The following is a 17542-nucleotide window of genomic DNA, read 5'->3' on the forward strand; positions in this document are numbered from 1 at the left end:
AATTGGCTGGATGTCCTTTGAGTGGTGGACCATCCTTGATACACAGGTAACTGTTGAATGTGAAAAACACGGCAGGGTTGCAGTTCTTGACACAAATCGGGGGCACCTGCTTGGCACGTACTACCATACCCCGTTCAAAGGCACTTAAATCTTTGGTCTTGCCCATTCACCCTCTGAATGGCACACATACACAATCCATGTCTCAGTTGTCTCAAGGCCTAACAATCCTTCTTTAACCTGTCTCCTCCCCTTCATTTAGACTGATTGAAATGACATCAATAACGGATCATAGCTTTCACCTGGTCAGTCTATGTCATGGAAATAGCAGGTGTTCTTAATGTTTTGTATACTCAGTGTTTGTATTTCGGAGGGCTTAGGTTAATAGCGGAAGTCAAATTTCAGTTGGACCTTGTGTGTAATTGACCAATAAAGTGATCTCCATCTTAATTGCTCTTGGTACTGATTCTAAATGAGCAAGTCAATCTCAAATGGATTTGGCACATTGCCTACTTTAATACATTTATCAGATATGACCCAAATATAGCTTGTGTTTTTCAGAACACTGCTGGTAATTTTGCACATGGAGCATTTCTTTATAGCGGAGGCTCAATTCAATTTCCAATTCCTGAGAACATCTGACCACAGAACCCTGCCACCAGCAGGGCCTGGGGTCTTGAATTCTCTCCGGTGAAATTACCCTACATTGACTGACTCTACAGTCTTGCTTGACAGGTCATCTTTTTCCAGAGGCAGCATGGTGAAAAAAGCTGCTCATTCTATTATCTTCAGGTCCATGTCACAACCTTTCAAATGCTCTGGTCCCTCCACTTTATTAGGTTAGGGAACATTATTTTAATGCAGGTGTCCATTTTCTCTCAGGTGTATTAAAGTTCCCTAACCTTTGTTTCCTTCTGACCGTCTCAGTAAGCTGGAAGTTAATCAAGTCCAGTCACAAGGACATGGGTAAGACAAATCTCTTCCAACAGCATTTTATACAGATGGACATTGTGAATGATCAACTGCATTTTATACAGATGGACATTGTGAATGATCAACAGCATTTTATACAGATGGACATTGTGAATGATCAACTGCATTTTATACAGATGGACATTGTGAATGATCAACAGCATTTTATACAGATGGACATTGTGAATGATCAACAGCATTTTATACAGATGGACATTGTGAATGATCAACTGCATTTTATACAGATGGACATTGTGAATGATCAACTGCATTTTTTACAGATGGACATTGTGAATGATCTACTGCATTTTATACAGATGGACATTGTGAATGATCAACTGCATTTCCAATGTATTTAACTGAAATTGATAATCATAGCTTCCTGTGTGTCTTATTGTGAATTAGTGGGATTTGATTATGCCTAATCAAGTTACTTAATAAGAGAAGAGCCTATCTTCTATGTAAAACTACCTCATCCCCTGACAACAGATTTAGACTTGAATAGACAATTTTAAAAATTTATTTTACCTTTATTTACACAGGTTTTTTTCATTGAGATAACATCTCTTTTCCAAGAGAGACCTGGTCCAATAACAGCAGGGGGAACAACGTTTCAGACAAAACAACTTACATACACAATATTAAACAGAACTATAAACACACATACAGTACAACAAACAATTTACATTAAAAACACAAACATATTGACTAAAAACAGCTGGCCTAAAAACAATTACACTCTTCTATGATATATACGTCGATCAAGTGTTTAAGAAGTACACCATGCTCAACCTTACGATCTACAAGACACTCTTCTTTAAGAAGTACACCATGCTCAACCATACGATCAACCAGACACTCTTCTTTAAGAAGTACGCCATGCTCAACCATCTGATCAACAAGACCCTCTTCTTTAAGAAGTACACCATGCTCAACCATACGATCAACCAGACACTCTTCTTTAAGAAGTACACCATGCTCAACCATACGATCAACCAGATACTCTTCTTTAAGAAGTACACCATGCTCAACCATCCAATAAACAAGACACTCTTCTTTAAGAAGTACACCATGCTCAACCATCCAATCAACAAGACACTCTTCTTTAAGAAATACCACCACCATTTTTTAAATCCAGGATGCATAAGCAACATTCTCGTTTCCTACCTTCTCTCCTACGGCGACCAGAAACTCCACCGTGACAGTAGCTTCAGTAACACACCTAAAGCCGTGCCGAAGTGACAGGGACGGCATCCCCATTCGGGCTGCCATCCGCGCCAAAATCAGGGTCATTTCGATACGAAAAACAAAATACTTAATTCTACCACAACAAAAATAATAACCTTAATCATGCACAGAAGAAAACCAAACAATGCCACCAAGAAATAGCAAACCGAAAGAAAGTTGTGAATATCTAACTCTCCACAACACACGCACTCCTTCACTCAAACAATTCCCAGCATGCACCAAACACTCCCAGCATGCAGAGAGAGAGAGAGAGAGAGAGAGAGAGAGAGGATGGGAGGTAGGGACTATAAGTGTCTTTTAGGAGGTGAAGCCACGTCTTGAATTTCCACACTCTGACCTGGACACTTTTTAATGAAGGCTAGAATAAAGGATGAGTCTGGTGTGGTTCTCTCACTATGAGATGAAAGGATGAGTCTGGTGTGGTTCTCTCACTATGAGATGAAAGGATGAGTCTGGTGTGGTTCTCTCACTATGATATGAAAGGATGAGTCTGGTGTGGTTCTCTCACTATGAGATATGTTAGTATATGATGGTTTGCTAGAGTGTAGACTACCTGTGTTGCTGCTGCCCTGACACACAAGTGCAACTCCCGACTGAAGAAGGGGTGGACATGGGTCGGAGGGTCGGAGATGCAACCACTCCTCTCTATGTCTTTCTGCCTCTCTCTGCTGCGTGTAGTCCAACCAGACCGAGAATTGGTGATGATGTAAATCAAGTGTTATCAAGTGTTAATCAAATGGTATGCTGCTGGGGCAGTACTGTTGATATTTAAACTAAGGTGCTCAGGCACAGGTAGACCCCTATCTGTACCACAAGGTTTCATTTACAGTTTTTAGGACTACAAACTGGCGAGCTCTATGGCCACAACCATCTGTGACAATCCTAAAGAGAGAAAGAATGCTTTGAGTACAAAACTGTGGGTACATTAGAGACCATTTTCTCTGGCACGCTCAATCCTGTAGCATATCTTTCAAGTCTAATGTGACAAAAAAAATATTGGAGAATCTAAGGCTGGTGAATGTTTTTTTGAAAGACTAACCCTGGAGGTTAGGAATCTGGGCTAGTATGCATACTGTTTCTCTCTAGCAAAACAAAGAACACAGAATTGGTCTTGACCTGACCCTTAAAAACAATGTGCACACACAAACCATTGATGATAAAATTATTTTATTATTTTATAATGCTTGAAGAATTTAAAAATGTATATAGAAAACAAGGGAAAGAATGAAAATGAATTTCAGAAAATATTTTTCAAATTGCAGAGGTCACTTCTTAGCAAGGAAAACGTCAGGAACTGAAAAAAGACCCAACAAAAGTATCACTGTTAGAATCATGTAATACTGTGTCAAACAAACTTCACTTATCAGTTGTAACATTCTCCTCTCTTACCTATGCATTCTGACTTTTTTTGCATTCCTTTTTTTTGCGCACAAGGGGTTTCAAGACTTTAGCCAAACGATTTTTCCCAGCTGCAAATATAGAGACTTCTGAGAGAGAGAGAGAGAGAGAGAGAGAGAGAGAGAGAGAGAGAGAGAGAGAGAGAGAGAGAGAGAGAGAGAGAGAGAGAGCATGATCCAAAACAAACATCAGCCATGTATCCTAAAATAGACTTGAGTAAACATCCAACAGTTCTATTCCAATTGAGTACCAGAGCCTATAGTCTGTCTGTCTGTCTGTCTGTCTGTCTGTCTGTCTGTCTGTCTGTCTGTCTGTCTGTCTGTCTGTCTGTCTGTCTGTCTGTCTGTCTGTCTGTCTGTCTATCTGTCTGTCTGTCTGTCTGTCTGTCTGTCTGTCTGTCTGTCTGTCTGTCTGTCTGTCTGTCTGTCTGTCTGTCTGTCTGTCTGACCTTTGCATTTTACTGGCTGTTGATCATACGGGTCCTTGCTCTTTAGCCCTGATGCAGTGAAAATAGAGTAATCTAAGGACAGAAAGGAATATACATGAATGGAGATTTGATAGGACAACAACACACAGCAATAAAAGTATAGTTAAGGCCTATAAGCTGTTTCAATGCACTAGAGGAGTACTGTGTTAATAAACTGCAGTCACACATAACTCAGTACCTTAGTGAGATACAATGATGTTACTTAAATGTAATAGTTTTATTAGCCTCCCCATGAGGATTAAGATGGCGTCGTCTGAGTACAATGTGATGCTAAACCACCCTGAAGGAGGCTGCAAAGCCGAAACATCTGTGTACGCCATCCCTGATGCAGTTCAAATGTATTTAATTTTACTTATTTTAATTTATGGGATTTACGCACCAACCTAACTTTTGGGAGAGAGCAATGGTGCTCTTCGCTATTAAACCACAGAGAATGAAATGTTTTCAGTTCGAGTCCCCTGTCACTTTGCCTGGTCCTACCTATACACTGTGGTTGTCTGGTCTGTTTGCTTGTCCCTTCCTGATTCTCTACACTGTCCAGGTGATCCTGAAGGGCCTTCTCATTCCTCAGCCTGCGCTGCTCTTCTTTAGACTCTTTGGCCATGTCTTTATCTCTCCTATCCTTCTGACCAGGCCCCCGTCTCCCCTCTTCCACCATCCTCTCATATTTTTCCATAATGAGCTCTGCATCTGTCTTTGGCACTGTCACTTTGTCATTCAAATCTTTTTTTTGGACAATCTCACTTTTATTACTCACTTTGGCCTGCTGAACCGGGGGGACCTTGGCCATGCCTGAGAGACAGAGAGACAGAGAGACAGAGAGACAGAGAGACAGACAGACAGACAGACAGACAGACAGACAGACAGACAGACAGAGAGACAGAGAGACAGAGAGACAGAGAGACAGAGAGACAGAGAGACAGAGATAGATAGAGGAAAACAGTGAACATGTGTGTGTGCGTGCGTACGCGTTTAATAAAAGTATAGTTAAGGCCTATAAGCTGTTTCAATGCACTAGAGGAGTACTGTGTTAATAAACTGCAGTCACACATAACTCACTACCTTAGTGAGATACAATGATGTTACTTAAATGTAATAGTTTTAGTAGCCTCCCCATGAGAATTAAGATGGCGTCGTCTGAGTACAATGTGATGCTAAACCACCCTGAAGGAGGCTGCAAAGCCGAAACATCTGTGTACGCCATCCCTGATGCACTTCAAATGTATTTATTTTTACTTATTTTTATTTATGGGATTTACGCACCAACCTAACTTTTGGGAGAGAGCAATGGTGCTCTTCGCTATTAAACCACAGAGAATGAAATGTTTTCTGTTCGAGTCCTCTGTCACTTTGCCTGGTCCTACCTATACACTGTGGTTGTCTGGTCTGTTTGCTTGTCCCTTCCTGATTCTCTACACTGTCCAGGTGATCCTGAAGGGCCTTCTCATTCCTCAGCCTGCGCTGCTCTTCTTTAGACTCTTTGGCCATGTCTTTATCTCTCCTATCCTTCTGACCAGGCCCCCGTCTCCCCTCTTCCACCATCCTCTCATATTTTTCCATAATGAGCTCTGCATCTGTCTTTGGCTCTGTCACTTTGTCATTCCCATCTTTCTTTTGGACAATCTCACTTTTATTACTCACTTTGGCCTGCTGAACCGGGGGGACCTTGGCCATGCCTGAGAGAGAGAGAGACAGAGAGACAGAGAGACAGAGAGACAGAGAGACAGAGACAGAGAGACAGACAGACAGACAGACAGACAGACAGACAGACAGACAGACAGACAGACAGACAGACAGACAGAGAGAGAGACAGAGAGACAGAGAGACAGAGAGACAGAGATAGATAGAGGAAAACAGTGAACATGTGTGTGTGCGTGCGTACGCGTTTAAGAGAGAGAAAGAGAGAGATAGAGACAGAGTGAGAGATATATAGAAAGAAAGAAAATGATCCAAAACAAACATCAGCCATGTTTCCTAAAATAGACTTGAGTAAACATCAAACAGTTCTATTCCAATTGAGTACCAGAGCCTATAATGTGCTTGTGTGCTCTGTCTGTGTCTGTCTGTCTGTCTGTCTGTCTGTCTGTCTGTCTGTCTGTCTGTCTGTCTGTCTGTCTGTCTGTCATCCTTTTTACCGACACCTCACTGTGCCATCAAATACTTTGGGAAAAGTCTGTCCCTCTCTATCCCCCTTCATGTTTTACCTTTGCATTTTACTGCCTGTTGATCATACCGGTCCTTGCTCTTTAGCCCTGATGCAGTGAAAATAGAATAATCTAAGGACAGAAAGGAATATACATGAATGGAGATTTGATAGGACAACAACACACATAATAAAAGTATAGTTAAGGCCTATAAGCTGTTTCAATGCACTAGAGGAGTACTGTGTTAATAAACTGCAGTCACACATAACTCACTACCTTAGTGAGATACAATGATGTTACTTAAATGTAATAGTTTTAGTAGCCTCCCCATGAGAATTAAGATGGCGTCGTCTGAGTACAATGTGATGCTAAACCACCCTGAAGGAGGCTGCAAAGCCGAAACATCTGTGTACGCCATCCCTGATGCACTTCAAATGTATTTATTTTTACTTATTTTAATTTATGGGATTTACGCACCAACCTAACTTTTGGGAGAGAGCAATGGTGCTCTTCGCTATTAAACCACAGAGAATGAAATGTTTTCTGTTCGAGTCCTCTGTCACTTTGCCTGGTCCTACCTATACACTGTGGTTGTCTGGTCTGTTTGCTTGTCCCTTCCTGATTCTCTACACTGTCCAGGTGATCCTGAAGGGCCTTCTCATTCCTCAGCCTGCGCTGCTCTTCTTTAGACTCTTTGGCCATGTCTTTATCTCTCCTATCCTTCTGACCAGGCCCCCGTCTCCCCTCTTCCACCATCCTCTCATATTTTTCCATAATGAGCTCTGCATCTGTCTTTGGCACTGTCACTTTGTCATTCCCATCTTTCTTTTGGACAATCTCACTTTTATTACTCACTTTGGCCTGCTGAACCGGGGGGACCTTGGCCATGCCTGAGAGAGAGAGAGACAGAGAGACAGAGAGACAGAGAGACAGAGAGACAGAGAGACAGAGAGACAGAGAGACAGAGAGACAGACAGACAGACAGACAGACAGACAGACAGACAGACAGACAGACAGACAGAGAGACAGAGAGACAGAGAGACAGAGAGACAGAGAGACAGAGAGACAGAGATAGATAGAGGAAAACAGTGAACATGTGTGTGTGCGTGCGTACGCGTTTAAGAGAGAGAAAGAGAGAGATAGAGACAGAGTGAGAGATATATAGAAAGAAAGAGAATGATCCAAAACAAACATCAGCCATGTTTCCTAAAATAGACTTGAGTAAACATCAAACAGTTCTATTCCAATTGAGTACCAGAGCCTATAATGTGCTTGTGTGCTCTGTCTGTGTCTGTCTGTCTGTCTGTCTGTCTGTCTGTCTGTCTGTCTGTCTGTCTGTCTGTCTGTCTGTCTGTCTGTCTGTCTGTCTGTCATCCTTTTTAACGACACCTCACTGTGCCATCAAATACTTTGGGAAAAGTCTGTCCCTCTCTATCCCCCTTCATGTTTTACCTTTGCATTTTACTGCCTGTTGATCATACCGGTCCTTGCTCTTTAGCCCTGATGCAGTGAAAATAGAATAATCTAAGGACAGAAAGGAATATACATGAATGGAGATTTGATAGGACAACAACACACATAATAAAAGTATAGTTAAGGCCTATAAGCTGTTTCAATGCACTAGAGGAGTACTGTGTTAATAAACTGCAGTCACACATAACTCACTACCTTAGTGAGATACAATGATGTTACTTAAATGTAATAGTTTTAGTAGCCTCCCCATGAGAATTAAGATGGCGTTGTCTGAGTACAATGTGATGCTAAACCACCCTGAAGGAGGCTGCAAAGCCGAAACATCTGTGTACTGATGCAGTTCAAATGTATTTATTTGTACTTATTTTAATTTACGGGTTTTACGCACCGACCTAACTTTTGGGAGAGAGCAATGGTGCTCTTCGCTATTAAACCACAGAGAATGAGATGTTTTCTGTTCGAGTCCCCTGTCACTTTGCCTGGTCCTACCTATACACTGTGGTTGTCTGGTCTGTTTGCTTGTCCCTTCCTGATTCTCTACACTGTCCAGGTGATCCTGAAGGGCCTTCTCATTCCTCAGCCTGCGCTGCTCTTCTTTAGACTCTTTGGCCATGTCTTTATCTCTCCTATCCTTCTGACCAGGCCCCCGTCTCCCCTCTTCCACCATCCTCTCATATTTTTCCATAATGAGCTCTGCATCTGTCTTTGGCTCTGTCACTTTGTCATTCCCATCTTTCTTTTGGACAATCTCACTTTTATTACTCACTTTGGCCTGCTGAACCGGGGGGACCTTGGCCATGCCTGAGAAAGAGAGACAGAGAGACAGAGAGACAGAGAGAAAGAGAGACAGAGAGACAGATAGACAGACAGACAGACAGGCAGACAGGGGATTGGAAATAAACATAATCTCTGTTATTTAGAGCCTAGTGTGTCTCAGTTGGTATTTCATGGTGCTTGCAACACCAGGGTTGTGTTTTCGATTCCCACGGGGGGCCAGTATAGTCGCTCTGAATAAGATCATCTGATCTATGACTAAAATGTAAATGTTAAATGTAAAAAGACAGCTCTACTGGTTATAGCATGGTCCTCCAACCCTCCTGACCTTTACACTTAGCTGGCTGTTCCTGACGAGACCTCTGAAGGACCTCTATCTCTGTCTTCTCTTGGTTCATTCCCCCACTTGTCAGGTCATTTTCTCCTTTGACCTTTACTGGCTGATATGTCTGAGGGTTCTGAGTCTTTCCCTCTGCTACAGCCCTCTGCTCTTGGTTTATCTTTCCAATCTTTTCTCTTGAGACCTCTCCATCAATCCTATCTGTATTCGGTAATGGTGTAACTGTGGAATCTTTGTTTTGTCTTTTCTTCTCATTGTCCTCTTTCCACTTTTGCCATACTTCTTCAGTTATGAATTCATCATCACTATCATAGTCACTCTCTGACCAGTCTGTGTCGATGTCCAGGTCCTGTTCACCTTTGACCTTTGTTGCCTGGTCTGTCTGAGTCTTTCCTCCAGCTGCTGCAAACACAGACAAGAGAAAATAGGAACAGACATAGACAGATATAACAGATATATAACAGATATATAACAGATACAACACAGAGACACAGCTTTCAAGCTAGCTAAGCACTCATCATTGCATCATTGTGGTAGTTCTAGACTTTTTCACCTTTGCACACTGCTGGCTGGTCCTCCTGAGGTTTCAGAGTCTTTGACTCAGTTGCAGTAACCATGGAGACAGCTGACAAGATAAAGTCAAATTACTGGTGTTAATATCAAAAGGAGTGTGTTTGATAATAATACCTTAAACACTAAAAGATGTACAGTGTTGACGATGATTTCATACTGAACATGCTTTCAAATGAACTAAACTCAATGTAGTTTACTAGACAAGTTGTAGGACAGTTTGAATATCAATGGTCCAACATATCAATATATTCATGTAGTAGGCTGCAATCCAAATATGAATGTGTGACTACCATAGACTTAATGGTTTCAGTGTACAAAATAACTGTAAACTAAGATGACAAGAAAATCAAAATATATATTATCCACTGGACACAGACGTCAGTTTAACGTCTAGTTTTAATTTATATTTGATTCAGTTGACAACTAATGTGAAATAAACAAAATGTAAACCATATAATTGGATTTAGATGAAAAGTTATGTGGAAAAAAACATCCTGAAATTCCTTTACATTGATGATGTTTTGCAAATCCAAGTAGTTTTCCATATTGATTCAATGTCATTTCATAAAATAGATACTTTTTTTGTGGAAAGAAGGGTGATTCAACCAGTTTGTGCCCAGTGGGTAGTGGGTCTTATGTGACACAACAATTCATAATGCTGCACCCATCCTCTTTCTTACCTTTGCACTGGTGGGTCTGCTGAGTCTGAGCACCAGCTGAAAAGATGGATAAATCTTTCGGGGGAGAGAGGTGGGCAAGAGGAAAGATTGATAAACATACTGAGGGAATTCATGCTCACTTCACAATCTGAACTTCTCCTTATCATCTAGTGGTCTCTCTCTCTCTCTCTCTCTCTCTCTCTCTCTCTCTCTCTCTCTCTCTCTCTCTCTCTCTCTCTCTCTCTCTCTCTCTCTCTCACCTTTGCATTTTGCTGGCTGGACCTTTTTATTCTCTTGGTTTATGATGTCTCTCTCAGCTGTATTTCCATCATGTTGGACTTGTGTACACGCTTTCTTTTCCTCAATGTCCACGCTCCACTTTGTCCATTCGTCTTTACCTATGAACTCATTGTCACTATCCATTGTTCCCTCACTGTCATAGTCACTCTCTGACCAGTCAATGTCCAGGTCCTGTTCACCTTTGACCTTTGCTGCCTGGTCTGTCTGAGTGTTCCGAGTCTGTCCTCCAGCTGCAGCAAACACAGACAAGAGAAGAGAGAGAAAGTACATTACTAGACAGACATAACACCTTGGAACATGCTTTAAAACTAGCTCAGCACACATCATTTTAAAAATGTGCTTCAATTCAGACGTAAATAAATGGTGTCTTTTAACCTTTGCACTTTGCTGGCTGGTCCGCGCGAGGGTCTTGAGTCTTAACCTCCTCCTCAGCTAAGATGGAGAACTCTGTTTTCTCAAGGGTGTGGTCTGTAATGTCTTCATGACGCATCTCTTTGTCTTTCTTGACGTTTGTTTTCTCACTCTTGTCATCACTGCTATCTGTGGTTTCCTCGTCACTCTTCTCTGTCTTTCTCTTACTTTGGAGGTCATCTGTCTGTTCTTCATCCTTCTCTTTCTTTTCTTCCATTTGGTGAATTTCCTTTATTTCACTGTCACTTTCTATTACTTCCTCAATCTCACTGTTGTCACTCTCTAACCAGTCTATGTCCCGGTCGTTTTCACCCTTGACCTTATCCCTTGCTGCAACAAACCCAGAGAGATCTAACACGAGGAGGAAAAGGAGTGTCATTAAAGGGACTTTCACGCAATGAGAACACAAAGCCATAATGACTTGAACATGGTTTCAAACACACTCAGCACTCATCGCTGGATCCATATACACTGCAACTCCAAATAAGGGCCTTGTAATATTTGCACTTTGAAAATATTCTGCAGTTGAGAAATGCATGTATGCCCTCAATCACCCAAACTCATTCTTACCTTTGCACTGTGAATGTGTGACCTGAGCACCAGCTGAAAGTATGGATAAATCTGGGAACGAGGGAAGTAGGAGAGAGAAAATATATACATATAAGTGAGGGCTTCAAGTGAGGGTTTCAGTGAGGGTGTTTCAGACCACCTTACATTCTGAACTTCAAACACAGTTATTGTTCTACATATCACCTTTATTTTTTTAGAATCCTCTCTATATCTCTCCATCTTTGTTTACCTTTGTACGTTGTTCTCTGGTTCTCCTGAATGACCTCTTTCTTTTCATCTCCATCTTTCTCATCCTTCTCTGAGTTTATTCTGTGTCTTTGAAAATCAACACTATCTGTCGTTTCTCCACCAATCTCATTAGTATTCCCATCCGTCTGGAGTTGTGGAAGACCTTTCTCTTCATCCGTTGGGTATATCTCTTCACTCATGAACTCATCGTCACTGCAACTGTAGTCAGTCTCTGGCCAGTCTACATTAATGTCCAGGTCCTTTTCACCTTTGACATTTGCTGAGTCCTGAGTCTTTCCTCCGGCTGCAGCAAACACAGACAAATCTGACAAGAAAAGAGAGAGAATGGACATTAATACACACAGAAAAACAGAAATAAGAGAAGCGCCTTGAACATGCTAATAAACTATCTCAGCATTCACATTGTATCAATATGTTATAATCCAGGTCCCAGTTTCCCAAAAGCATCATAAGGATATGTTAATCATTAGAACCTTCATAGGAGCATTGTTAAATCTCAGAGCTGTTTCCCAAAACCATAATTAGTAAAGTTGCAGTTGAAAATGCTGCCTCAGACCACTCAAGGTTCAGCTAAGTGCTTTGTTAAATGCTTTTTTTGCCCTTCCGCATCACCTTCTATGCAGAAGATCTCCCCTAAACATAGAAACAAGACGTTTATCTGTCTCTGTGACTGACGATAACTTCGGATTGAAGTTGACTACAAATAAACAGTTGTCAATGTCTTGGCAATTCAACAAGCGAAGTTCAGTAGGCTACACAGGCCTGTATTTCAATCCTATTAAAATATATTTAATCTTCGGTCAATTGACTTCTATTTGTAGACTTTACGGTCCGTAATTTTTGCCTCAATATATATTTCATGATGTTTAACTACATGTGCCAAATGAATCTGTGATTTAGTGCATTATTATAGGTTAAGCATCAGAAAAATCCGCCTCAATATTTTGCAGCCATGAGGTGGTAATAGCTCTCTAGGAGCTGATCCGTCATCAGTACTGTGGAATAATTCTAATGTTAAGGTAAGATTTTAATGGAGAAATCTGATCAAAGAGCAGCCCTGCCTTTCTTTCAATCAATATCGACACCTTCTCCAACAATGCACTTAGTGAACGTTCTCTCTGCGTGGTGTTTTGTTGAAACGCATGTGACATCTTCGGCCGTTATAAGAAAGCTGCATCACTTAAACACTAGTAAGCTTCAGTTCCATCGCTATCGGGAAACCGGGCTTTGGTCTTTACCTTTACACTTTGCTGGCTGCTCCTCCTGAGGTTTCAGAGTCTTTGACTCAGCTGCAGCAACCAAGGAGACATATATGAAGAAATAAGAACATTAAGGATATTAATACCAACAGTGGGGGAGGGGGGTGCAGTTGTATAACACTTTCAATGTACAAAATAACTGTAAACTAAGATGACCTTTGCACTGGGTCTGTTTGACCTCAGCACCAGCCAAGAAGATGGAGGAATCTGGAGGAGAGGGAGGTGGTATACAGACAGTGTAAGTGAAAGTGTTGAAACTACCCTCACATATCACACTTTATTCTCTGTCTATCCCCTTTTTACCTATGAGCTTTGCTGGTTGATTCTTGTCAGGGTCCTGAATCTTAACCTCCTCAGCAACAGAGATGGAGTAATCTGACATTTGAATAAAATGGTGTGTGAAGATGTGGGTGAAAAGGTAATTGTTAATGATTTCATGGGAGTTTCCTACAATTACAAAATATTAGTGATGATTTGTACATGCTATCAAACAAGATCAGCACTCCTCAATGTAATTCCACTGACTGCCTTCTTACCTCCGCACGTTGCTGGTTGGTCTGTTTCCTCATCAATCTCAAAATCAGCTGTAATTTCCTCAGTCTCACTGTCACTCTCTGACCAGTCATTGTTCAGGTCCATTTCACCTTTGACCTTTGCTGCCTGGTCTGTCTGAGTGTTGTTAGTCTTTCCTTCAACTGCTAGTTGATCCTCGTCTGGGCCCTGAGTCTTAACCATTGCCGCTGCGAAAATGGAAAAATCTGAAAGAGATGACAAATGTTTGAAAAGGTAAGTGCCATTGATATCAGTGGAGTTCTCTACATTTAATGACAGATCAGTGATCATTTACATATGTTGTCAAACAACTCTTTTTTTTTTACCTTTGCATGTTTCCGATTGGTCTTCCTGAGGATGCTGAGTCTCTCCCTCTGCTCCAGCAAGTATCCTGTCCTCCTTCTTCTCCTCCTGACTCTCTAACTGTCCTGTGTCCTTTTGGTCATCCTTTTCTTTCTCTTGGTTGGATTTGACCCTCTCACTGTCATTGCTATCTGACCCCTTTCCAGGAGCCAAAGTGAGCTCGTCAGATTCTGTCGCTCCATTGGTTTTGTATGTCTCTGTGTCTTGGCTTTGAACCTCTTTTCTCTCACCCTCCTCTCTCTTTGTGTTGCTTTGGGTTGTCTTCTCTTTCTCAACGTTGTTGTCCGTATTGTCTTTGTCAACCATGCCTTTCTTCATGTTTGGTTTCCCACTCTTATCATCCTCACATTCACTTCTTATCACATTTCTTACTGTTCTCTCATCACTCTCAATATCTGTCTTATCTTCAACCTCCTCCTCCTCATCCGTTTCCTTTATTTCTTCACTAATGTCCTCAGTGTCACTGTCGATTATTACCTCAATCTCGCTGTAGTCACTCTCTGACCAGTCTATATCACCTGCCAGGTCATTTTGAACTTTGACTTTTCCTGGTTGATCATTCTGACAGTAATTTGAAGCTACCTTCTCCTCAACAAGCATATTTTTATGTCCATCCTTTTGTTTCATCTCAGTGAAACCATCATCATCATCATCACTACTGTTACATTTTTCCTCAGTCAGGAGTGCTTCCATCGTTTCATTCTTCTCTTTGTCTGTCTTCTTCTGGTGTGCTTTGGCACTTTTACCGTCATCACAATCTGAACATTCTGAATCACTTCTGTGTTTCGGACATTCATGACTTCCGAAGTGAAATTCCCACACATCCAAGGCTGTCTTGTTCAGCTCTTTCATCCTCACTGTGTCTTCCACCCTCTTTCTTTCCTCCTTCTCCTCCTCCATCATGGTATTCTCTGCATGCTGTCTTTCCATCTTTTTCATCCTCTCCTCCAACTCTCTCATTTTTCCAAACATTTCATTCTTCATGTCTTCCAGTTTCCTCATTTTCATTTCCTCTTCTCTTTTTCTCATATCTTTTCTAATCTGACTATCAAGTTCTCTCTTCCTGTCCTCCTCCTTCTCCTCCCTCTCCTCCAGCTCTCTCATTTGTTTCTCCATATGTGTCATATTTTCTTCTGCAATCTGTCTCTGCCTCTTTTCTATCATTAGGTCCTCTTCCAGTTTCTTCATTTTCATTTCCTCATCTTTTTTTCTCATATCTTCTCTAATCTGACTCTCAAGTTCTCTCTTCATCTCCTCCTCCAACTCTCTCATTTTCCCAAACATTTCATTCTTCATGTCTTCCAGGTTCCTCATTTTTATTTCCTCCTCGTGCTTTCTTTTCTCATATCTAATCTGACTCTCAAGATCTCTCTTCCTGTCCTCCTCCCTCTCCTTCAGCTCTCTCATTTGTTTCTCCATATGTGTCATATTTTCTTCTGCAATCTGTCTCTGCCTCTTTTCTATCATTAGGTCCTCTTCCAGTTTCCTCATTTTCATTTCCTCTTCTCTTTTTCTCATATCTTCTCTAATCTGACTCTCAAGTTCTCTCTTCCTCTCCCCCTCCCTCTCCATCATTTGTTTCTCCATGTGTGTCAAATTGTCTTCTGCATTCTGTCTCTGTCTCTTTTCTTTCAGGAGCTCTCTCCTGTCTCCTTCCCTTGCTTCCTTCACACACTTTTCTCCCATATTATTTTCATCTTCCTTTCTCTCTTCCAGGTTTCTTCTCTTTCCATCACTCAGTGTCTCTGTCAGACTGGCTTGCTTTTTCAGCATCTGTTGTTCTTCTCCCATCTTTCTCTTTCCTTCTTCAACCTTTCTCTTTGTCTTCCTTTCTGCTTTCATCCATGCCTCTTCCTTTCGGATGTCTTCTTCCCTCCTGTAAAACTCTTTCCATTCCTCCACTCTCTTATTTTCAAATATCTCCCACTCATCTCTCTCCTCCTGTCTCTTCTTCTGGAGCTCCATCTGTTTCTCTACCTTCTGCCTCTCAGATTTCTCCCTGAACCTCCTCATTTCCTCCTCCATCCCTCTCTCCCTTTCCCTCATTCTAATATCCATTAACAGCAACTCTTCATCCTTCATTTGATTTATTTTTGCATGCGTAAATATTTAGCATCCTATAGGATGCTGCTAAAGAAAACAAGTCCTTAAACAACCTAAAGACGGCATCGGCATCAAAAGGCATCAAGCAAGTCACTTTTAACAGTTCATTATAGCCATTCAAACTACTGTTAAAGCATTTAACCTATGCGGTGTCTTTCATCAATGCCTACATTTCTAGTGCCTCTAATAGTGCCTCTAATACATTATCTTGCATCTCACCATAAGACAGCCCTGTATCCAAATTTATAAAGCTGTGACCAACCAATTATGCAAACTTCTCTTTATACTATATATTTTGTGTAAATCTTTTCTAAATGTTTATAGTATAGTACACTATGCTGTTAAATGTGTTTTAAGACATTACTAATCAATTGAAACTCCTCAGTAATCAAGCTCAGGTTCGGTAATCCAGATTATACAGTTATCAGTTTAGATTAATGCAAACCAATCTTTAACCAAGAAAATATTAATTTAAACATAAGACAGGAGTTAGATACTTGCAGTAGGCTACGCAAATGGATATGAATTTCTATCGTATTTGCCTAAAACCGTCCTCTCCATTATAGTAGATTCACCATAACTTTTGGAAAAATGTATAAACATGACTTACCAATATGATGACCTTCTCCAACTAACCTTCTCTCGGAATGTTCTCCCACCTAAGATTCTAGCCTAATAGCAAGAGGATTCTATCTTCTTATGACCGCATGATCCCTTATGACATCACTCCAAGAACACAATTACTCATCCTCAATGCTTCACTGTGTGCAACTACAGACTCCAAGTTCATTGTTTTATTTATGTCACCTTTATTTAACCAGGTAGGCCAGTTGAGAACAAGTTCTCATTTACAACAGCAACCTGGACAAGATAAAGCATAGCAGTGCGACAAAAACAACAACACAGAGTTACACATAAACAAACGTACAGTCAATAACACAAAGGAAAAGAGAAAAAGAAAGATCTATGTACAGTGTGTGCAAATGTAGAAGAGTAGTGGAACTCACACAGCCACTACATAACATAGATGTGTTGTGTTCCAATAAAACCACTGAGGCTTTGTTAGTGAGATCATTGATTTTACAGTACTGGCCATTGAAGACATTGTTTTCCTGAATGATCTACTGCAGTGACTAACTGGCACATAAGTTGATCTGCTTTGCAGCAATACATTTGGTAAGAAATGCATTCACTCCCTTTCAACATCCAAACTTCATGGAATTAACAAAAACATAATTTTACAGTACTGTTTATGACCTACTTGAACTTAAAATGAGGCCTCAAACGAGAGACCAGAGAAAGAAGAAACACTGCCTCACGCCATGGAAGATTTAATTACAAACCACCTCCAGTAGAGATTAAAGACCTACTGCAGCCAAATGTACTAGGTGCTTTTAGCAATGCGGCTGTATTTACAGAACATACACTAACATTGCTTCAATTGTACTGGGTGGTACAACAACAGTCCGTGAGAAGCAAGAAGTTAAATACAATTCCATTTAAACTTACTGTACCAGTGGGTAGGGTGGTTGGACATTATGACGGGGGAATACGAGACAAATTATCTAAAGGATAATATTATTGAACAGACTTTACAAATGTGGGTCTGTAGTAGACCCACTTCCTCTTCTCTTACCTCATGTCAAAATAAAACTCCCCCACAAGTGATT

General features: G+C 41.0%; 1 protein-coding gene across 1 annotated transcript in view; it reads right to left on the bottom strand.

The window, feature by feature from the left end:
* The window catches only part of LOC139407496 (trichohyalin-like), a 38922-nt gene extending 23107 nt beyond the window's left edge, over positions 1-15815 (bottom strand). The window contains exons 1-15 of the mRNA XM_071151290.1: positions 13733-15815; positions 13391-13594; positions 13158-13229; positions 13011-13061; positions 12834-12884; positions 11576-11899; positions 10741-11127; positions 10413-10595; positions 10087-10140; positions 9387-9458; positions 8822-9235; positions 8209-8520; positions 6825-7136; positions 5467-5778; positions 4635-4894 (exon numbers count right to left, since the gene is read on the bottom strand). Coding sequence (XP_071007391.1) covers positions 4635-4894; positions 5467-5778; positions 6825-7136; positions 8209-8520; positions 8822-9235; positions 9387-9458; positions 10087-10140; positions 10413-10595; positions 10741-11127; positions 11576-11899; positions 12834-12884; positions 13011-13061; positions 13158-13229; positions 13391-13594; positions 13733-15815 — 5091 coding nt within the window. The remainder of the gene's footprint in view (positions 1-4634; positions 4895-5466; positions 5779-6824; positions 7137-8208; positions 8521-8821; positions 9236-9386; positions 9459-10086; positions 10141-10412; positions 10596-10740; positions 11128-11575; positions 11900-12833; positions 12885-13010; positions 13062-13157; positions 13230-13390; positions 13595-13732) is intronic.
* Between the last annotated feature and the right edge of the window lie 1727 nt (positions 15816-17542).

This window comes from Oncorhynchus clarkii, chromosome 4 (genome assembly GCF_045791955.1).
Source record: "Oncorhynchus clarkii lewisi isolate Uvic-CL-2024 chromosome 4, UVic_Ocla_1.0, whole genome shotgun sequence".
In the NCBI taxonomy this organism is placed as follows: domain Eukaryota; kingdom Metazoa; phylum Chordata; class Actinopteri; order Salmoniformes; family Salmonidae; genus Oncorhynchus; species Oncorhynchus clarkii.